General features: G+C 42.2%; 1 protein-coding gene across 2 annotated transcripts; it reads right to left on the bottom strand.

Moving 5' to 3' along the window:
• Positions 1-490: 490 nt before the first annotated feature.
• LOC309612937 (uncharacterized protein) lies at positions 491-23,949 on the bottom strand. 2 transcript variants are annotated; one of them, XM_082359291.1, is made up of 2 exons: positions 13,481-23,949; positions 491-2,361 (listed from the first exon to the last, which is right to left on the bottom strand). In XM_082359291.1, exon 1 carries the CDS (start codon positions 19,017-19,019, stop codon positions 18,360-18,362), a length of 660 nt encoding a protein of 219 aa, XP_082215417.1. In that variant the 5' UTR covers positions 19,020-23,949; the 3' UTR covers positions 491-2,361; positions 13,481-18,359. The 2 variants fall into 2 exon arrangements, with proteins under 2 accessions (XP_082215417.1, XP_082215418.1); XM_082359292.1 differs by lacking the exon at positions 491-2,361 and having other exon boundaries at positions 10,838-18,743; positions 18,804-23,949.
• Between the last annotated feature and the right edge of the window lie 278 nt (positions 23,950-24,227).

The following is a 24,227-nucleotide window of genomic DNA, read 5'->3' as shown; positions in this document are numbered from 1 at the left end:
CTTTTTTTTTTTTTACAAAAAAAGAAAGATTATTCTCAATGATGCATGTGATAAATATGCAGACTTTAAACCTTTTAGAAATATTAAAGGTTTCACAGCTCAATGTTTGACAGACTTGATTAATCCCTTCCACACAAATATATTCAGGAGGATAGCTGCAGTTGGGTTTTAAAGCTCCAAGAGTGTTCTTTGATAAAGGTAAAGAAAAGGTAAAGAGCTTTTAAAAAGAGAGAGGTTCTTGTGCTGCACGGAATAGACAAAGAATACGAAGACCCAGAAGGCTGCACGGGAGGATGGAGAGCTGGAAGCTGGGGGCGGTGGGGGAGAACAGCGCTTTAAAAGCTCTCTTCCTTGGAGGAGTTTTCAAATGAAAGGCACACATTCTGCCTGACCACAGGCCATTCGTCCAAGAGTTTTCTTCTCTGCTGGGTTCCAAAATGGATGATGTGGGAGAGGGTGGGGGGGGGCATGGCAGACCAAGGGCAGAGCAAGCTTCAGAAGGGAGTAAAATGGAATTTACCATCACCCCCTTTCATAGTCCTGGACCACTCAACAGCAGCCTGCTTGCTCTTTCAGTCACCAAGGCTACTAGCCTATTTCCCACACCAACCTCTCCAATTCCCAATAGGATTTTGAGCTCCTCGAAAGAACAGGGAATAATTTTTGGCTATTTTTCCCCCTCAGCACCTACTTTACCTACTTTACTTTTTGTTATAATAAGTGCCTAATAAACATTTGTTAAATGGACAGAGTTGGTGTTTAAGAAATCCTTGACAAAAGGGTCGAATGACAAAAGTGGGGGCAAAAAACCCCTACTTAAGAACAATGCTTTAAAAATTACTATCAGATTCCACGTCCTTCTGATTTCCAGTCTACAAAAGAAGACTGAGTTTAGAACCTAACCACTGAAGCTTCCAAGTAAAGCCTCATTCAACAGATACTGACTGAGTACTACGACCATGCTACGTGAGTTGGACACAGTTCCCCGCTCAGCCACATGGCCTGGTAAAGGAGACTTGTCATCACTGTGGGAGGCGCTCTGATGGAAGGGTGTATGGGAAAACATGGGGGACAAAGGAAGCTATACCAAACCCAGCATCTTTGTTCATGGGAGATGTTAAAAAAAAGCCTTGAGAATGAGCGATACACGCTTAGGCTGAAGGTTGAAGGACAACGCAAAGGGAGACTGGGGAAAGCATACTTCCCCGTGTTATCATGTACAGAGTTTTGACCTGCGAACTTCCATTTAAACTTCAAATGGAACACTTGCTCTGCTAATCAACCTCCCGCACAAAATCTCAAAATGTCAGCCCACCCTGCCCCTAGGTTTCCTTTGACACCCAGGTCAACCTCCAACCCCAACCCCTATTTTACTTTTATGGAAGCATTTTCCCAGAACGAAATACCAACATATTTGCCACAAGATATTATGGGGGGCAAAGGTGTAATTCAATTATGTGACTTAATCAATTCAAATGGCTGATGTACAAGGATCTCGGGATGCCATCCAGCTTTCAACTCAAGGCATATAATTGTTCCATAATTTCTTAATTCTCCCACAAGACAGTTTAAATTAAAGGATGTCAATTTGCAAAGCCAGACCGCATTGTATTCTTAAATTGGGCCTGAAATAGCCACAAGATGAAGGGTAATAAGGCAGAGAGCAGAGCCCAGGGTGCCTGGTGCTGTGCAAAATTGTTTAATACGCTCAGACCCTTTAATCTTCATATCTACTGATGCAGAAAGCAGCATATTTCTGTCACTTATGATAAGAAACATTACTTTTTAAATTCCTTGGTGAGGCCTCCAGATCTTCCAGGCAGCCAAGATAGCAGGAATCTCTATTTCTGTGTCTGTGAACGTTTCTTTTTTTCCCTTAAATTGGTTTTATTTTAATCCATTTAGTCTCCAATCTAAGTCAGAGACAAGTAACCTGAATGGAACCACACAGGAGGAGAACAAAGGCTTCTGCCTTTCAGTTCTCAGATTCTACTGCCTACCTGCTCCTTGAATAATCAGTGATTAAACAAATGCTGAACCTGAGGGTATAAACTTTAGGACAGGCAGTTAGTTCCAGAATGGGAGAGAGTTGGAACAGCATCTGAGAGAAACAAAATCATGCTCCAAAGTGGAGTGTACAGTGGAGGGGAGGGGATGATTTAAACTGTTTTCATGGAAGAGTCAAGTATTTTACTCACACGTGTCCTAGGAAACGCTTGGGTCAACGCGTCCAGGCTGGGTGGGGGTGATGCTGGGGAAATGGAGGCCCCAGGATGTGGATCCAAAAAACTGGATGATGTTTTCCCAAGATTGCCGGGGCCACGAGTCAGGAATAGTCATGGAGAGAAGCCAAGGGCATCGCTATAATGAGAGAAGTGTATGTCAATTTTGAAAGCAAACCAGAGTCAGCAGTCACAACGGTGTTTAGAGTTGAGTGGCTCAGGATGAAGCATCATCTAAAGTGTACGTGGTGCATGTAGGTGGGCTTGGGGCACAGGGATCCGAAGGAATTGTACCAGGCTAAACAAAAGGACATTTGTCAGTGTCTCTGTGCCAAGTGTTGTGTCAGACTACGTGGAGGGTACAAACAAAGCATAACATATTCATCGACCTGTATTTAAAAAATTTGGACTAGGTTATACACACACAGGTTAAAATTCAAAAGGTACAAATTCCACATTTCTCACTTCTATGAATCTATCTGTAGGATAAATACCTGGAAGTGGAATTATTGGGTAAAGAAAACATGTATTATAATATTTGATAGATATTGTCAAATTACCATCTACAAAGGCTGTGCAATTTTACATTCTCTTCAGCAATATATGAAACGACAACTTTCCCATGTCCTCCCCAACAGAGCTGGTCACAGGTCTTTATTTGGGGAGACACAAGATATAAGGCATAATAATGACAACAATAATGCTAATATTTAACGAACGATCATAGCATTTTAAGAGCAGTTTTTAGTCTTTATATGGAATAATCCATTTATTTCCAGCAGTAACCCACTGACATAGGTACCATACTGTCACAATTAAATAGATAAGGAAACAAACAGAGAGAAAGTAAGTATCTTGTTCTTGACCACAGCTATGAAGGGTGGGGCTGGGCTTCTAACCCTGGCACCTGGCAGTACTTCAACACCCAAACTTTTAACCATTAGCTGTTATGCTAGGAGGTGGGGTGTTTATCTATGGTACCTGTTGTAAGAGGTACACACAAATAGGAAACCGGAGTGGGGGTATGTGTCAAGGGAATCAGGGAGACCGGTTCTTTCCATCTTAATAGAAGTAGACACAGCCTATTAAGTGGGAAAATGTTGGGCTATAGTGGTTGATAAGCAAAATTCTAAGAAGAACACGTTGACACATTATTCTTACTTTTTTCTCCTACCCTTTTCACTAGAAAAATTATTCTATCAGTATTCATGATGCGTAGAAAGGTCAGAGCTACAAAGATGAAAGCGTGGTGTAGTCAAATGAACATGGTACTTTAAGTTACCCATAGACTTAAGAACCCAACCCATAGACTTGGGTTCGAGTTCAAGTTCTACCACTTCTTAGCTGGATGATGGTAAGCAAATTATGTAACTTCTCTGAACCTCATTTTCTTCAAATGAAAACAATGAGTCTATAACCCCAGGAAGATGTTTACGATGACTCAATAATACAAAATATAAACAGTGCCAAACATTCAACAAACATCATTAGTTATAAGCAATTTCTAACTACCTGTTTGATTTTATTCTCCCTCTCTTTACAGACCCTCTGCTTTCAGAAAATTATTCACTTTTCTCAAGCATGATGGAATTTTCCAGTCTGCTTGCATTTCTGCATTCCGTTCTCTCTTGCTGAAATACTTCCCTGTCCCAAGGTCCTACCTATAGGAATTCTACCATTAAGCCATCCAGGTTTCTATCAAATGCCACCAACTCCACAGTGTCTCTTGAATAATGACCTCTGCAGTAATCTACCCCTAAGTGGTTTAATCCCTGAGTACTATTGAATTCCTATTTATTGGGCTCTACTACTTTTAAGACATTAATCATCATACTAGTTTAAAAATGCTTTCCTATGTACCAGGCACTGTTCTAAACACTTTCTATATCTCACTTAGTCCTGCCCACAGGTGACAGATAGGTACTGCTATTATCCCCCCTAGACAGTCCTGTCAGTCACTATTAGCATGTCTTATCTGCACAGCTGGACTGAAGGCCCTAAAGGGCAAAGAGGCCATGAGCATAATACTTAAACTTGTAGGCTTTGGAGTCAAAGAACATGGGTTCCAGTCTTGGTCCTGACCCTATCAGCTGTGTGATATTTAGCAAATTACCAAATCTCTCCAGGCATTGATTTGGATTTGTAAAGGGGATGCTGATAATACCAACTTCAAAGAGTCATTGTAAGGCTTAACTGAGTTTGCAGATATAAGAATTTGAAACAGTGTGTGACATATGGTGAGCACTTAAATATCAGCTCCTATTATTATTATTTAAATAAATAGCAGGTAGCTGGTTTCCAATAAAAGGCGCGCAGTCACCACTTCGAATTTCCTATTCCCTCTGCCTGTACTGCCTTTTCCCACCCTCACCCATCATTTCACTGCCAACCTGAAGAACTCAAGGCCCAGGTCACTGGAATCTTGCTCTAGCATCTCCTACTCTGTAAAGCCTCCCTTGATAGCCCCCTCTGCAGAGAGAGAGCTCCCTCCATCCCACCCTCTATTACCATATGCCCAGCTCACCTGTACCACTCAACTCACTGTATTGCAATTCCTTGTTGCCAGTCCTGCTCAGAACTATGCGCTCCTGGAAGATGGGGATGATGCCTTATTTATTTATTTATTTTTATAAATGTATTTATTTATTTATTTTTGGCTGCGTTGGGTCTTTGTTGCTGTGCGTGGGCTTTCTCTAGCAGTGGTAAGCGGGGGCTACTCTGTTGCGGTGCGCGTGCTTCTCATTGCGGCGGCTTCCCTTGTTGTGGAGCATGGGCTCTAGGCGTGCGGGATTCAGTAGTTGTGGCACACATGCTCAGTAGTTGTGGCTCCAAGCGCTAGAGCGCAGGCTCAGTAGTTGTGGCACACGGGCTTAGTTGCTCTGCGGCATGTGGGATCTTCCTGGACCAGGGCTTGAACCCGTGTCCCCGGCGTTGGCAAGCGGATTCTTAACCACTGTGCCACCAGGGAAGCCCACTTTAGTTATTTTTAATCCCCAATACTTAGCACACTACTTGCATAACTGGCTGCTCTGTGTCTATTAAATGAAGAAATAGATGAATTAAAAATGTAAAAAAAAAAAAAGATACAAATGAACTTATTTACAAAGCACAAATAGACTCACAGACATAGAAAACAAACTTATGGTTACCAAAGGGAAAGGAGGGGGGATAAATTAGGAGTTTGGGATTAAAATATATACACTACTACATATAAAAGAGATAACCAACAAGGACCTACTATATAGCACAAGGAACAAGATACAAGATTATTACAAGATATTGAGGATCTTAATATCTTGTAATATCTTGTAATAACCCATAATGGAAAAGAATCTAAAAAAGAATAGATATATATATATAAAGAATTAGATACATATTTGTTGTACTCCTGAAACTAACACAACACTGTAAATCAACTATATTTCAGTAAAAATTAAAAATTTTTTTAATTTAAAGAAGTTAAAAAAATCTTAAGACAAACAAAAAAACCCTGAATGATAAACAAGGGAAAGTTACCAAATTCTTAACTCACTACTACATAATTCACTGAAAAGTCACTCAATCTCCCAATCAAAGCATAGAAAAGAAACTCTGCTAAAAGTAAATGTTTTATATAAATAGATGAGAAGTTCTGTAAAGGGACCCATCGCATCCCTACCACCTGCATCTTCACTCACCACACTGCCAAGCTATTGATATTTTAGTGACAGACACAGCAAAATGATAGATTCACCAGCAATTCATAAACTCAAGACATTAATAGACACACTGGCTGCTCAGATATAAGTAGAGCATTACGGAAGGAAAATAATAATTAACTCATAAGGAGAGGGGCAAGTAAACATTCTATTAAAAGGGAAAAAATCCCAAATGAATATAATCTCTTTCCACTACATTATGAGCATTAAAATTAATGGTGTTGGCTTTTCTGTGGTTTGGATCATCATTGTATTTAACAGGCTGAAGTTAACTTCACAGCGAAAAAAAATAAATTAAATGTGCCAGTGTCTCAGGAAACTTCATTTTCTGAGTGAATAGCCAAGTTGATGCACATCACCAGAATGACTGACAATCAGCTTTCCATACTGGTGTGTTCTAAATGGGAAAAGAAACTGACTCTTCATTTAAATTATATTGCAAATTACTTCTTGCCTGCTGAATGGCAGTCAGCTGCAGTAGGTGGCTTTCACATAGGGCCCCAAATACAACATTGGTTGATTAATGTTAATTTCAAATGTGTGTTTTTTGGGGGATGGGCATGCTACCGTAGTGCACATGATGCTGAGGAAATTTTACAGTGGGTGACTGACTCAAAGGTCAACGGCATATTTGCCATCAGATAAAAATGCACATTCACAAACATACCAAGACAAGTCAATTATTCCCTGATTCACTATTCCCTGGGTCCCTTTGTGCAAAGAAAACTATTTATACTCCCCATCAGATGGATATACAGAATCATGGTAAACAAGCCCCTGATTCCACTATTCTATATTATATTTCCCAGGGCACCTTCCACTGTGGAAGTCATTAGTTTTGGTCTTTTTGTTCCCGATTTATCAAAACAGACATTTTGCTACTGAGCTCAGTTTTACCCCCGGATGCAGAACAGTTAGGAGACACAATTTTTGACCAACCGAACGAAACAAACAAAACATGCTTTGTAATCTTTTGGTGAGGGTGCCTGGGAATTTCTACTTCTCTACCTTGATGACTGGTATGTTGATAAATACTAAAATCAGTGCTCGAAATCTTGCGATTCTTTTCCCCTTCCTCGGTTAATAGTTCAAAGAAACAAACCAACACATCCTTGCCCTCTGAATTACTTTCAATACAATGTACTCGAGTCCGATCATTCAAAATTAAGGAAACTGATCAGAACCAACATCTGAAAAAAAATTAACATGAGCCATCATATTCCATGGGTCAAATCAATAATACTCTTTTAAAAAATAATACACAGTGTGGGCAAGGGTTCTGGGGACAGTTTCCCCTGCACTGGAGGTAGCCCTGCTCCCGGGATGACGGGTCACACGCAGCGTACCCCCAGCACACTGTTGTCACTGACGATCAGGAACTGATCAGGAACGTGTGGCACAGACGGGAGCGTTTTTTTGCTCAGATGGTCTGGCATGGAATCCTAGCTCTTGCACTTGTAACTGTATTATTATTCTAGGTAAATTCCTTTTTTTTTAAATAAGACTGAGTTTCCTATTTGCAGGGCTGTTGTGAGGATTTGGGGTAAACACCTTGCAGTGCAGTGCCTGTCATAAAGTAGACGCTCCATCAATGAGAGCTATTATTACAATAGCCTTTAAACAGAATCCCTTTCTTCATTTACGAGTGTTTCTCACCATACTACCAGGATCATCAGTGAGTACTTGAGATATCAGGATCCATATAACTAATGGACTAATAATTTACAGATGTGTAAATACCCGGTGTGCCCCGAGACCACATTTTCTGTTGTGTGTAAGTCAATGTATTTCAATAGCTGAAAGCTAATTTCCACGTGGGTCTTTGACCTTTAAAATTACTGAATGCCTTGCTCTCAAGTGACAGGATCTTTTCTGTACCTGACACTGATTTGCAAAATTAGATGTCCGGAAGGCTAAAACATAATTTTTTATGAACAAGACCATAGCGTAACAAGCCTGGGACTAGCTTATTAAACCTAACTACAGTAAAGTCTTGGTGACCATCGAGGGACCAGGCTTCTGCCGTGGCAGGATCTTTAGGCAGGGGAGCCACAGAGAGGCTTCTGTGAGAAAGTTCCAAAGCTCCTGTGAGGGCATGAGGCACTGTGCACATAGAGTGAAGCAGTGGTTCTCAAATTGCATATTTGAGCCACCTGGGGAACTTTACAAATTACTGATATCAGGCTCCACCTGACCTAGTGAATCAGTCTCTGGGGGTAGAGCCTGTACATTAGAAAAATTTTACAAGCTTTCCAGGTTATTGTAATGGGGAGCCCAGGTTGCAAAAATTCACTGGAGTAAAGAAATGTTCTGACTGGCTGATGGTCTTTAAAATTGGTGGTCTTTCTTTACGTAAGAAGGTTGCAAAGTGTGGAAGCAACAAGAGGAAAAACAGAACACACGAAAGAAGAAGAGATGGAGAGCAGGAAGAATGGTCTGGATCTCGTGGTTAGGGGAGGAGGGGAAAACGGTAACTAAAGCAGGGGGTGGTGCTGCCCTGAGGATGGGGGAGATGGGGGCCAGGGCAGGTCTGCAGTCTGGGGGAGGAGAGGCTGGACAGTAGCCATGGACTGACACACCATCTCTCCAGCTCTTGAGAAAGTAACACCACTCTCAGGACCAGGGAGGAGCACCAGCAAGGGGTGAATGGGGAAGGGAGCGTACGGGTAAACTGAGGGAAGAGAGTCACTTCTGCTGCCAGGTCTATAGCCCCAGCTTTTCACCTCCGACTGCCCCAGCCTCTTTCATACTTCCATACTTTTCCATGTTCTGTTCCTTCCACCTGAGATCACTTTTCTCCTCCACCACGCAAATGCCATCAAATATCACCTCCTGCGTGAAGTCTTTCCTGATTTCCTCCAGCACAGTTTACTGTTCATCTATTCAGTCCAGAGCATTTCTCCCAGAACACTTCATGTGTTCCCCTCAGACACAACTCATCACATTATAATAGTCTGTGGTTTATGCGTATGCCTTGCTTGCTCAATTCTGGGTGTTTTTCTGTTTCATCCTTGGTCTCTGCCACAGGACCCAGTACGAATCCAGTATTTTTTTTAAAGGAGCCTACAGCACAGTAGTAGACTTATATTGCTGTCATCTGCCCAGCATCCTTTTTATAGCTGGCCCACCCTATGGGATTCTAGAACAACTGTCAATCACGATGACTTACCTGACCACTGGCCTTACAGGTCAGCATGTGACCCAGGCAGGGTAATTGAGTGCTCCCACAAGAACTGCTACATGGATATTGAGGAAGAGGGTTTCTGTTCTGAGACCTAGAAGGATTTTACCTGAGTCTAACAAAATTATCTTGTTTGCAGGAAGTCTGGAGCTCCCTTTGGCAGGAGTGAATATTGCTAAATGTTGACACATTTAGAAACAGAGAGAGGTCGAAATCGATAGATGAAGAGAGAGGATGAACCCTGATGAAGGTATTTTATTTAGCACCTGGATACAGCCAGGCCAGATATACAACCATCACTCAAGTCTTCCCAGTTACATGTGCCAAAAAATTCATCATTTTGCCGGTGTTAAGAGTCGGATTCCTATCTCTTGCAATGGAAGTTATCTGTACCAACTCAATCATATCACATTAATGATATTGAAGACAAAGTCCCCAGTCATACAAAAACATTACATTTAATTCTTTTGTTTAAGAAATCAGTAGAGAATAAGTTCATTTTAAAACAAAGGTGTTCAAACTGTTTGACAGGGTCCAAGGTATGTGTGGAGGACTCTCAGGAAACAAATTATGGAGAAATTAGAAAGCACGTGCCAGGGGCTTGGCCTGCTCCTTACTTCTTTAAAGTAACTCTTTATTCTGTTTTATATGCTGAGATTCTGTAACTCTACTTGAAAAAAAAGGCCCCATTGCTTTAAGAAAGAGTATGAAAACGAATGCATTAAAATATATCCTCAAAAACAGTATAATATTTTAAATAAAATTTTCCCACACATTAAAGATTAGTCCTCAGCTACGTGAAAACTTTGCTTACATGAAATGATTCATTCTGTAAGGGGCCTGGGGAACTGAAGTTTTGCTATAATTGAACAGATGGCTAGAGACATGAGACAAAGATGGAAGGATCCCACCATCATTCCTGGGATCCAATAGGACATTTTGTCCCAAACCCTCGTATGGCAGGAGGCAATGCCAAATGCTTGTTGAATGTGTTGCAAGAAATCCCTAGGTGGCTAGGAATAGAAGGTTCTGCACTGGGCAGTCTTTGGGAAACTGAACTAGAGAGAAACCCTGGAAAGGAGTTAGGAAAAAAAACTTCCAAAGAGCAGCTTTTTAAACTTAGTCACGTGAGTTCAGAGCCTGAGTCACGCTTGACTCCTCTGCCTTTCTTATTTCCCATGCTTAGTCCTGCGTGCCTGCGTCATCTTCTCATACCCCTCAACCTCATTTCCTCCTCTCCACCTTCACCGCCTCCGAGTCTCATCTTTTCTTTCAGGGCAGCTTTAAGGCCCTCCTTCCTCTAGCCTTTGCAGGGTCGCCATGTTGAGCTTCTCAGATAAAAAGGGACCACAGCCCTGGCCTCACTGCTGCAAACCTGCCCATGGATGAGGTCCAACCCTCCCGCCCTGGCCTTGCTCGTGTACACCTCCTCTCCCCGCCACCACTTCCTGTCGCACAACACAGACCTGTAGGCGTTTCTGTCCCAGGAGTCTGCCTTTGCCTGTATATTCCCTCTTCAGGTATGTGCAGCCAGGGCTCAGAATCACTCTTCTACACCAGTGGTTCTCCATTTTTAAAATTTGCTTTAAAAAAAAATTACTTAGGGGGACTTCCCTGGTGGCACAGTGGTTGAGAATCCGCCTGCCAATGCAGGGCACACGGGTTCGGGTTCGAGCCCGGGTCCGGGAAGATCCCACATGCCGCGGAGCAACTAAGCCCGTGCGTCACAGCTACTGAGCCTGCGCGCCTAGGGCCCGCCCTCCGCAACAAGAAGCCACCGCAATGAGCAGCCCGCGCACCGCAACGAAGAGCAGCGCCCGCTCGCCGCAACGAGAGGAAGCCCGCGCGCAGCAGCGAAGACCCAACGCAGCCAAAAATAAATAAATAAAATAAATGAATTTTTTAAAAAATTACTTGGGGATCTTGTTAAAAGGCAGGTTGTGATTCAGGAGGTCCAGAGTGGGGCCTGAGATTCCGCATTCCTAGCAAGCCCACAAATGCTGCTGACGCTGCTGGTGAAGGGATCACACTTTGAGTAGCAAGATCTGCCAACAATTACAGTGGAGACCTTCCCTAAATAACCTCCCCTCACGCACCGCCCTGATGATTAGGTACATCTGATAGCCTTTGCTTGCAAGCCGATGATGTTGAAATGTCAATTAATACTTATTGAGTACTCACAATGAACCAGGCACTGTTTGAAGTGCTTTTCATTTATTAACTCATTTAATCAGCACAACAACACTATGAAGTAGGTTACTCTTAGTATTATCACTTTCATTTTTAAGCTAGGAAACTGAAGCACAGAGAGGTTAAGTAACTTACTCAGGATCACACAGCTGGTAAATAATGGACGTTGGCTTAAACTCAGGCCAGTTGTCTCTGAAGCGCACACTTTTGTACCCTTATCCTATGCTACTCTCAAAGATTCTCAGCTGAAAGAGTCCTGCCCCCGCCTCCTCAGCTCTTTCTGCTTTCCTCCATCCCAACACGCACAATAATATATTGCAATAGACTGTTTATTTGCCATTCTCTCCACATCAGGCCCTCTCTGGTTTAACTCTGAATCCCAGGCACCCCAGGCAATTCCTGGCGTACAGTAGATGTTAATTACATGCTTTTAAACTATTGACCTGCATAAACATTCATAGAACTTAGCAACTTTTCCACTTCTCTCTGACAAAAGTTACTTTATTTCACTGGTTCTCAAACTAGCTACCATCAGAATCACGTGGAGGGCTTGTTAAAACACTCACTGCCGGACCCCACCCCCAGAGTTTGCATCAGTAGGTTTCGGGTGGCAGCTGAAAGCCTGCACTTCTAACAAGTTCCCAGGCGACGCTGCTGCTGCCCGTCTGATGACCACACTTTGAAAACCACTGTTTTATTTACTCCTCATAAATTCTTAAGTTTTCTTTCACAAAAGATCCTAAAGCACTCAACAGGAGTTTCAGAAATAGATGATCAAAAAACCCTGCGACCAAAGGGAATCTTGACCTCTCCTATTCAGGAGCATGAAAAAAGTATAAAATAAATATCATAGCATTTTACTAACAACACAGCTAGAAACAGGTTTTATTCTCTATTTGAAAAAAAAAGAAATCAGGTGGATTAGCAAGTGACATTTAAAGCAGAAGTCAAAAGCAAGTGGAGAATTTGGTTTTAGATGATCCAGAGGCAATTAAATCAACTTTGGTGTACTGTGTACTTTGGACTTGGATTCTCTGCACCAGACACTCGGGATACAGCGAGAGCCAGGCAGGCCTGGTCCTTGCCCTCGGGAAGTGTGAAGTCTAGCAGGAAAGGCAGCAAGAAACAAGCAAGTGTATAAAGAAATGAAATAATTATACAGACTGAGGAATGTTCTAGTAAGGTAAGCAGTGTGCTAAGAGAGAATACTGGGGGGAGGGCGGTGCTCACTTTAGGTAGGGTGATTGTACAGGCCTCTCTAAGGAAGTGATATCTTATTACTTGAGCCCATAAGAATGAGAAAATCCAGCCTTGTGAATAGCCAGGAAAGAATATTCCAGACAGAGGAAATCACAAAGGTGAACACCCTGGGTATTAGAAGGAGCTCAGTAAAGGCCAGGGTGCCTGGAGCATAGGCATGAGGTGGACCTTGTATCGCACAGGGAAGATTCCGAATTGCATTCTCAGTGTAATAGGAAGAAGCTAGAAGGATTTCAGCAGAAGAAAGTCATGTCTGACTTGCATTTGAAAGAGATCACTCTGGCTGCCCTGTGGAGAAAGGTTTGTAAGGGGCCACAGCAAAAGGGAAAGGATGAGTCAGGAGTTAATTTTTCTATGCAATGTGCTACCTGAAACACCTAACAGCTGGTGGAGGGTGGGCGTGGGGAGAGGTTTATCAGCTGCATCAGTATAAAGTTTTACATCCTATTCAAATAATCTACTTGCATTGCACTGTTTAAAGACAACCTGCTAAACTGGTCTAGGCTAATTGTAGCAAGTTGCTGCAATGCAGACCTCCAGCTCGCTGAAAAGTCCATAGAAGACTTGCTTTGAGAGCATCCTCAACAGAATGGCTGTGTATAATCCCCAGAAGGGACGATTTAAAGAATACAGTGGGCCCTTGAGAGCTGAAAAAAGCAGATAGTGAAGTGATATTTTCCTTTCTTACAAAATAAGTCCTTTTCAAATTATAATGAAATTCAAGTCTGTGGATGGCCATCAATAACAATAGCCAACACTTACATATGCCCATGCACCAAGCCCTATTGTCCTAAGTGATGATGCATATTTACTTATTCAATTCACCCATGAAGTAGCCACTATGATTCCACTGTTCTTATTTAATAGATGAGGAAGCTGAGGCACAGAAAGGGTAAGTAATTTGCCCAAGGCCACACAGCTGAACTGACCTTAACTATTGAAACTGAGGCTTGACACTGGGCTGTCTGGCTCCAGAGTTGTGGGCTTAACCATCATCATACTATTGCTTCTAGAGAATCTGCAAAATAAGGAGACATAACTTTATTTATTGAAAGGGAGACCCCACATTTTAAATTTTGTTGTATTCCTAGCATAATTCCTGACAGAATAATCTAGCTCTGAAGATGAGCTGAACCTGAATACTGAGCTTCACTGCCCATTATTAAAGAAAAGACACAAAATCAGAGACAGGAACTGAGTTCTACGATAACATCCTCATACCAGTGACATATGCAAACACAAAAATGCACACTGATGTTGTTAAAAGACTCCGCAGAATCTCAACAAAATTATATGTAACTTTAGATCCTGTGGAAGAGATACCAAAACTCAGTTTTTCTAAAATAAGTGAGAGAACATTCCAGAGGAAAGCATGCATGTAGCTGCACCAACTGTTGACCCCCAAACATAGTGGGTGTTGAGCCAACCAAGCCCTGCCTGGCATCAGGGATGAGGCCTAATTCACAATGGTATTGCCAGAGTCAAGGACAGTACCTGGCACACAATCCGTGGGATAAAACTGGCTGAGTGGGATGGGCAGATCCCTTGAAGTCCCTGCCATACAGTTGACTAGCTGTGTGACCTTGGTCATGTCACTTACTCTCCTGGGCCTCAGTTTACCTGTGTGTAGACCAAGGATGATATTATCTTCCCTGTATCTTTGTTGTGTATATGAGGGAAGGGACAGAATGGAAGTGAAGATCTTAGTGCTTAGCCCAGGATATATAATCAGTAAGTGATATCTGCTGCTTAAAGAATTATTATTACTACTGCTACTACTACTATCACATGCTTACAGATTTGAAAACTAGCAGTAAGGCCAAACAAGTTACAAAAATAAAACCTTTAACATAAAAGCATGATTGCAGTCTGGATTTTGAGAAATATTTTATAGGAAATATATTCTTTGTCAGTTAAAAGAAAATACTGGACCAAAATGACTTGATAGAGAAGTCTGAGAGATATTTTAGTATAGTGGTTAAAGGCATAGACTTTAGACCAAACCCCAGCTTCACCACTTACTAGCTGTGTGACCTTAGGCAAGTTACTTAACATCTCTTGGCCTCACTTCTCTCATCTGTAAGATGGGAGTGTTCATAGTAACCTGCTTCATGGAATTATTGTGAGCATTAAATGAGATAGTATACATAAAGCATTTAGACTCGCCTAACAGGATGTGAGCACTCAGTAAGTGTTAACTACTGCGATTATTACGTTGTCGTTTCCACTGTGTGAGTATTTAATGCAAAATCAGGAAACTAGTGACAACATGAAACGCTGGGCTCCTGGTTTGTGTCTGCCTGTGGCTCACAAGGAAACCGACTCCGAAGAAAAGTGAGACGTTGCCACTCTCATTATATCACAGCACTGGGGCAGTTAGAGATGCTGTCGGGCCATCCTAATAGCTACAGGCTGGCTATTTCATGACTTACAAAAGCAACAAGAAAAAGGAACCGTTATTTGATGCCTAAAAGTTACAGAAAATGAAAGAGAAGGTTGGGATGCGTAAAAAGTTATTGTTCCGATCCTTAGGGCAATTAGCGTAATCAGGACAGATACAGCACAGTGCACTGGCGAATCCAGAAACTCCTTTTTCCCTTCCATCAAAGGATAATATATATTTTCACCTTCAGAAAGGTTAGGTAATTATAAATGTATCCTCCTTACTCATATAATATTTGAAGCAAGTAATTGTTGCCCATGGGAAAATGTTTAATTATTTCTGATGAACAGTTGTGGCACTGAAACACAAGAACATGACAGGCAGAGTGTGGAAACCACGGCCCAGTTCTTAATTGTGTGGGAATCTTGTCTTTTCATCGTGGAAAAAAAAAAATCCCATATTGATTTTTCTCTCAATTGATTTCACAAAATTTTCAGTTTAGCAACAGTGAGTCTCTCCAATTATAGCCTCTTCTCGATTCCCTAGGCTAGAGGCTGCCTCATGCCTTCATGATGGAAACCTCACACTGCCCAGCTAGTGCCCTTTCCCGGACAATACAGCCTCATAACTGTACCCCCTCCTCCCCTAAGCCAATTTTTAAAAATTGAAGTATAGTTGATTTACAAGATTGTGTTAGCTTCAGATGTACAGTAAAATGATTCGGATATATATATGTATTCTTTTTCAGATTCTTTTCCATTATAGGTTATTATAAGATAATATAGCTCCCTGTGCTATTCAGTAAATCCTTGTTGTTTGCCTATTTTATACATAGTAGTATTTATCTGTTAATCCCATACTCCTAATTTATTCCTCCCGCCTTCCTCTTTGGTAACCATAAATTTGTTTTCCATGTCTGTGAGTCTTTTTCTATTTTGTAAATAAATTCATTTGTATCATCTTTTTATATTCCACATATAAGTGATATATAATATTTGTCTTTCTCTGTCTGACTTACTTCACTTAGTATGATAATCTCTAGGTCCATCCATTGCTGCAAATGGCAATGTTTCATTTCTTATGGCTGAGTAGTATTCCATTGTGTGTGTGTGTGTGTGTGTGTGTGTGCCATATTTTCTTTATCCAGTGTCTGTTGATGGACACTTAGGTTGCTTCCACATCTTGGCTATTGTAAATAGTGCTGCTCTGAACATTGGGGTGCATGTATCTTTTCAAATTAGAGTTTTTATCTTTTCTGGATATATACCCAGGAGTGGGATGGCTGGATCATATGGTAACTCTATTTTCAGGTTTTTTAAACACCTCCATATTGTTCTCCATAGTGGCTGCACCAGTTTACATTCCCACCAACAGTATAGGAGGGTTCCCTTTTCTCCACAGCCTCTCCAGCATTTATTATTTATAGACTTTTTGATGATGGCCATTCTGACCAGTGTGAGGTGATACCTCATTGTAGTTTCGATTTGCATTTCTCTAATAATTAGCAATGTTGATCATCTTTTCATGTGCCCTAGGCACAATATTTTTAAAGGCGGTAGGGAAATGGCAAGGGAGTGCAGCTTTGGGATTGCACATAGAGATGGAGGAGCCATTTCTCATTCCTCGTGTGGAGTAAAGGACTGAGTGGAGGAGGGGCTTTGGCGCCCTGTTATGGATGCTTCATGTTATGGGTGGGAAACCTGAGACCCAGCTAGGGAAGTGGCTTGCCAGAAGCTACCCAGCAAAAGTAGGTCTTAAACTGAGATCTTCTGACTCCAAATCCAGAAAGAGAAGCAAGTTGAACTGGGAAGATTCAGTGCAGTTGACGTGACAATCTGAGGTCAGGCCTGGCAGAAAGGAATGGGTTCTGGGGAAACTGGTAGATGAAAGGGGCTGAAGGGGTAACTGTCAGGGGCTACAGACACGCCCCATTAGGCCCTCTTCCCTGCAGCTGGTGCCCACTGCCCCTCCTCTCAGGGTGGCACGGAGTGGCTAAGAGCAAGCGACTCCGGATTCAGACAAACCTGACTTCAAATCTGCCTTTTCCTAACAATGCAATGAAGTAGGCATCACTATCCCATTTTACACATTTAGGAAACAGGCCCAGACAAGTCAAGGAGCTTTCCCAAGACAAAGTTTGACTGGGATTTTGACCCATGTCTGATTTTCAAGCCTACCACCACCAACGGCTGGGATATTTACATAAAATATTTCTTTACATTTACAAGCTGATTTTAAATCTAAAATTGGTAGTTTTGTACCTTAAATTTTAATCCACTTGCCCATTAGAAACTGCTTAGAGACATGTATGGTGCTAGTCAACTCTTCTTAAATGGAATTTTTATTGCGATAATTGTAGATTCACATGAAGTTGTAAGAAATAATAGTGAGGTCCCATATACGTGACAGTCAACTTTTTGATAAAAGTTTTATGAAAGACTCTGGACCAAGGGGACTTAATAAAAAGAAAAATGTCAGGCAGCAAATATAGTGGTCCAGATTTATAAGACCTTATAAGTCTTCACAAGTCTTAAATTTGTAAGTAGTTCATATTTCTTTTTTAAGTTTGGAGGCATTAAAGCTCTGTTGCCTGGGTTCAAATCCAGCACCACCACTTCTCAGCTTTATGATCCCCAGTGAGTTACTGGGTCTCGCTGCTTCCACACTTGTGGAAAAAGGGGTGATCATAGTCACCTTGCTTATAGGATTGTTGTGGGATTAAATGGGTTAATGCACATAAAGTGTTTAGAATATATATTCAGCTGATCGTTGATATTCTTGGCATGTATCTACATTTTTGTTTTTTTGCCTGTGTGCTAACTCAGGAAACAAAAACTCAATCATTTTCCACCTATTCCTTGCCCTTTGGGGGTAGGGTGGGGGAGGGGAATGGTTTGTTTCAGAGACTCAGAATAAGGGTGCAGTTTTTTTGTTTAAACCTATACAACATTTACTTAATGATTGTATTCATCCATATCAATTATAAACATTTTCTTTCATACGTGGAAAATTCAACTTTTTTTGTTTTTAATACCAGATTTCCCTGCTTATGGGAAGATATTCAAAGACACCAGCAGTTTCTTGCAAATGTGTGAATTTTATTCCTTTCTTTTTTTGAAGTCTTGAATAGAGAGCACATGATTTTTAAAAAATCCTCATGAAATAGAAGCTATTTCCTAATTCCATCTATGTGCATAATTTATGTGTTCCAAATTAACAGGGATGGGGATTGCTTCTGGATCCTGGAGGCAAAATAAAAAGTGATTTGATCCCATTGTTAGATATGGAAGTCCTTAGAAAATTCTCTCATTTTGTCCTGTTCAAGAAATATCTCTTTAAAGAACACAAGCAGTACTTGTACCTATATTATAGACTGGTAAATAATTACGTTTAACAGAATAAAGGTCAAAGCCGTTGAAGGTGTCTTAGGTGTTATTGGGCTCAACTCCCCCCACTCCAACCCGTTCCCTACCCCAAAACCACACACATGCACAGACTACCACCACCACCTCCACCACCCCCATCATCACTGCCACCACATCCACCACCCCCATCATCATTGCCACCACCTCCATCATTACCACCACCTCCACCACCCCCATCATCATTACCACCACCTCCACCACCCCCATCATCATTGCCACCACCTCCATCATTGCCACCACCTCCATCATTACCACCACCTCCATCATTACCACTCCCATCATCATTGCCACCACCTCCATCATTGCCACCACCTCCATCATTACCACCACCTCCATCATTACCACTCCCATCATCATTGCCACCACCTCCATCATTACCACCACCTCCACCACCCCCATCATCATTACCACCACCTCCACCACCCCCATCATCATTACCACCACCTCCATCATTACCACCACCTCCACCACCCCCATCATCATTACCACCACCTCCACCACCCCCATCATCATTACCACCTCCTCCATCATTACCACCACTTCCATCATTACCAACACCTCCATCATTATCACCATCTCCACTACCACCATCATCATTGCCACCACCTCTATCATTACCACAAGCTCTACCACCTCCAGCATTACCACCACCTCCAGCATTACCACCAGCACCAAAGTCCATAAAACGGCAATTATGTGCTGATTTTCACAAAGTCACCCACAGAGTGAATGGCAGGCAAAAAAGTTTTTTCAGAACTCTCATGATACTTTCATCCAACCTTTATTTAAACTCTTGCACAACGCACAACATTTGTTTCACAGTCCTGCTCCCTAACTGGACTAGAAGTATATTTACCTCTGAATGATCCGTGCCCAGCACTGGGTTTCTCCCTCAGCAGTTGCTCAGGAAGTATATCCCCAATGTAATTGAATGCAGAGCTCCAATCTTCTGATACCAGCTTTCTATCCCAGACTACCCTGCCAGCTTCCAAAAGTCCTGTTTTTCAAGGGTGGTTTTATAAAAGCCAGTGTTGAGCTAGAATTAGAGATAAATACTACAAGTGCCATGGGGCACAGGCTCACGGCAGAGCTATTAGGGAAAACTGCAGGCACTGAGTTAGTGGGATGGGGGCAGTCTCCCATAGAGGCTGTGCACTGTGGGATGTTGGGTGGACCCGAGAAGACATCAGTTCCCTGCTGCCTCTTTATTTGGGAGCAGGGAGACATTCCCTGGCCACTTATGGAAAGCTTGAGCTTTGCTATCAGGGTATCAGCCTCACAAGAATGAGGAACACCCTGTTCTAGGATGCCAGCCAGTGCCCGGGGAGTTTGCACAGCAGACAAGGCGAAGCAAGCTTAGCAGGACGGTAGGGGCCACTCTTGAGGACACACTGGCTTGTCTCTCCTCAATGGAGAAATTGAAATCAATCCATCCTTCATAAGGTTTCACACCATTGTCCATCTGGCCAACCTGGGTCAGCATTTAAGTCTCTGGCCCTGCTCCATGGGGAGGGAAAGTAGTATCACTGTTTATGACAGGTCTCTGTAATGATGTTCCTTTCTTCAGAGGCCTTCCCTGACTTCCTGGGTCAGTCTGTTTTAAGCTTCCTATTGGAATAGCAACTGGTATATCTTAGTGCATTTGTAATCACTTGGTCAATTCCCCTCTTCCTTGCTAGATCACTAGTTCTACAGGGAGAGGGACTATATTTTCCAATTCATTGCCATATTCCTTGAACCTAGCACAAACTAGATTCATTTAAAAAGTATTTATTAAGCACCTACTGTGTACACACTGGTACACAGTAGGTGCTTAATAAACACTTTTAAAATCAATCAATCAATCAATCACTTTAAAAATAAATGAACAGGGCTTTCCTAGTGGTGCAGTGGTTGAGAATCTGTCTGCCAATGCAGGGGACACGGGTTCGAGCCCTGGTCCCAGAAGATTCCACACGCCGTGGAGCAACTAAGCCCGTGCGCCACAACTACTGAGCCTGCGCTCTAGAGCCCGAGAGCCGCAACTACTGAAGCCCACGTGCAACAACTACTGGAGCCCGTATGCGCCTAGAGCTCGCGCTCCGCAACAAGAGAAGTCACTGCGATGAGAAGCCCGCGCACCACGACGAAGAGCAGCCCTCGCGCACCGCAACTAGAGAAAGCCCGCGCGCAGCAACGAAGACCCAACGCAGACAAAAATAATAAATAAATATATAAATAAATAAACAAGAAAAACAAACAGTACATAGTCCTGGAAAGCTTGCAAAGTACTTTTTACATGTATTAACTATGTTGTTTAGTTCTCACATGATCCATGTGAAGGAAGAGTATTATTCTAATTTTTACCAAAGAGGAAAACGACAGGTTAAAGCAGTTAAACTGGCCAGTAGCAAGGTTGAGAGTTAATCAAGTTGGGACCACACAGCCCAGCTCTTTTCTCCTTGCTCTTTAAATTCTCTTTCTCTTAGCCTAACCCCCAAAGATAGACTTAGAATCACCAGCGCCTTCCATCCCCCGCACCTGCTGTGGGATCCCAATTAATAACTGCAAAAAACATTTGCTATTGTTCTGAGGAGCTGGGAAATCAATGTGTTCATTAGCAAGCTCCCCCTCCCCACCATCAGCCAGGAAGACGAGGTGCTGGGGCCTGTTCTCTCTATTTCTCCTCAACCATCTGTGACTAAAAATGTTCTTTGAAATGCACTCTTCCCCAACTCTCACGGTTAGAATTCCATCTCATCTTTATCTCTCTTCCCCATACTAACACCCCCATCCCCGAAAATAAAACCCCAGAACCCCATTCCATCCTGTTGATCTGCTCCTCTTTCGCAGACCCTCTCTAGTCAGCCAAGATCCAGTGGCAGCTTTAGGTCTCAATTTTTGTTTAAAAGGAAAGCAGGCTTTCATCCTCCATGCTTCCCCGTCTGCCAGGTGCTGTACGCATAGCTTGTTAGTTACAGACCCTCCAAAGAGAAGGAAGAGGATGTAAGATTCAGAGACAGAGGCTAAATCTGAGCCCGCAGAACCCCAGCTCCTCCAGTCCTTCCTGCTCAGAGCCAACCCCATTTCCTGGTGTGCAGGCTGATGGGCCAGTGGCCAGACTAAGCCGAATCTCAAATGATGTGAGTTTGGGGAATCCATTGTATATAGTACTGAACTTGATTTATATAGGATCAGCCACCGAGGACAGTAAAACACTCTTTTAAAACAAAATTTAAAGCTACCTAAAAGTTGCAGTTATAGCACAAGGAATAACTGAGTACCCATTACCTAGACTCACCCACTCTTAATATCTTGCCACATTTGTTGTATCTCTTTCTCTATATACTTTTTCTTTTTTCCTTAAACCCTTTGAGAATAAGTTGGCAATATTATGAATCTTTACCCCTAAATTCTTCAGCATGTTTCTTCTAAGAACAAGAGGATATTCCTGCATAACCACAATACTATGATCTCACTCGGTACATTAGAGAACTGTTATCTAATGTACAGTCTATATTCAGATGTCCCCAGTTGTCCCAATAATGTCCTTCAAACCTTTCTTTCCCATGTAGGGTCCAGTCAAAGACCATGTGCTGCATTTAATTGTCATTTCTTGTTAGCCTATAGTCTGAAACTGGTCCTCAGCCTTTTCTTTTTTTCCCATGATATTGACACTTCTGAACAGCATAAGCCAGGTTTTTTTTTTGTTTTGTTTTTGTTTTTTCAGAATGATCTTCAACTTGAGTCACATGATTCCAGCTCACCCCATCATTGGAGACATTAAATTTATCATATGATTAATAGGTATGTATCAGATTTCTTCACTGTAAAAGTACCTTTTCCCTTTTGTTAAAAACAAAACAGCAGGCCCAAAATGGAGTCACTTATGCTAAGCCCCACATCATCAAACAGAGACTTAATTACAGTTTTGGCTCTCCCAGAAATGGAATCTTAAATCTGTCAATAAGCAATTGCCAGATCAGCACTAGGTAGGTAATCTGCCTGATAGACCCCTGCCATCCCCTAAAGACAATAACCTTGTAATAACCAATGTGCTTTTTTTGCCTAGTATAACTTCTTTGTCATGGCTCCCTTCTGTCTATAAAATTCTTTCATTTTGTATAGCTCCTCAGAGTTCCTTTCTATCTGCTAGATGGGATGCTGCCTGATTCATGAGTCATTGAATAAAGCCAATAAGATGTTTAAAATGTACTCAGTTGAATTTTGTTTTTTACACTGTGTAATTAATTGGTATTCTGTGGGAAGCTATTTGAGAGCATATGAATATCCTTTTCCCAAACAAGTTTTAATACGATGGCTTAAGCATCCATTGATAATACTTACCTAAATCAATTATTATAACAGTGGTTGCAAAATAGTAGCGTTATGATGCTATCATTCCACATACATTAGTTTTTCCTGCAAAAAGAGTTTTCCCTTTCACTCTTCAATTTTTAGTATCACTCTAGACTCATGGATTCCTTTTTGTATTATTCAGTGTGTTAGAATCCCTTGTTGTCATTCTTCTCTCTGTTGCTCTAACTGAGTGTCTTGGAAGGAGAAAATATTAAGTCTTCTAGCTCCTTCTCATCCTCTTTCTCCCCAGTCTCAGTCATGTGAGGGTTCACTTGCTGATCCCTCCTATTCCCTGCTGACATTTATTCCTGACAGGGAAATCTGAGAAGTCACACAGAAGGATCTGGAACTATATCATGATGCCCCTTTCCATGCTGAGCTTCTCGAGGGATGGGGTCACAGCTCCTCATGACTGTGTCCCCAGCACCCAGCATGGTACCTGGCAGGTAGTAGGTGCTCACTGATTATTGTGAAGGCAGCCCAGGAATGATTGCTTCAGCCAAGTACAAAGCAGTGGCTCAAAATCTCAGACAATCTTTATTAGAGGACAGGGAAGGAAAATTCACCTTTACAGAATACTTAGAATGTGCCAGGCCCCTGATGAACTTAGCAAAAAGCTGCCATGTTAGCTCGGACTTTTACGTGAGAAGTGAATAAAAGTATCTGGTGTTTTTAAGCCACTGTCATTCTGGGTCTGTCACATGCAGCTGAACTTATATCCTAGATATCACATTCCCCTTGTACTTTATACTCTAGTCATGATGGCTATTTCTGGTTCCCTGAACACACTACTCCAGTGCTTCTCAAAGGAATCACCTAGGAGTCTTTTTAAAATGCAGATTCTGATTCAGTGGGTCGGAGCTGGGGACTAAGGTTCTGCATTTCTAACAAGCTCCCAGGTGAGGCCGATGCCGCTGCTCTGAGGACCGCACCGCACTTTTGTAACAGCAAGGCACTACTCTGCTTCATATCCATGCATTTGTAAATGCTGTTCTCTTTGCTTCAAATCCTTGCCTCTCCTGGTGTATCTGGAAAATTCCTATTCATTCTTTAAAATCTTGTTCAAGGGTCATCTCCTCTTTCCTTTGCCACTTGTCTGTGAGCACCTACTATGTGCCATTGCTGGTTTAGGTCCTAGGATCCATGAGTGTACAAGAAAAATGTGGTGTGTCCTCTCAGAAACCCCACACTCTAGGGGGGGAGAGAGAGAGACTGTAAGATAAGCAAACACACAAACCAACACGAACAGTGACAACTGCAGTAGGTACCATGGAATATGAAGAGGGAGAATGACCAGGGATGGGTTGTCCTTTAGGCACGTGGCCAGGGAGGAACTTTCAGAGGGGAAAATAATTGAGGTAAGATCTGAAAAAAGAGAATAAGTTGACCCTATGGACAACTGGAGGGAGGGAAGAGCATTTGAAGCAGAGGAAGGAGAACGGGGGCAAGGCCCCAGAGCTTGGAATGTTAAAGGACCTAAAATAAAGCAGTTGTAACTTAAAGGTAGTGAGAGATGGGGAGGGAGCGTGG

The sequence above is a fragment of the Balaenoptera borealis genome (assembly GCF_965194805.1).
Source record: "Balaenoptera borealis genome assembly, chromosome: 1".
NCBI classification, from domain to species: Eukaryota; Metazoa; Chordata; class Mammalia; order Artiodactyla; family Balaenopteridae; genus Balaenoptera; species Balaenoptera borealis.
Note: the sequence above shows the minus strand (reverse complement) of the source record. Positions and strands in the feature narration are given on the sequence as shown.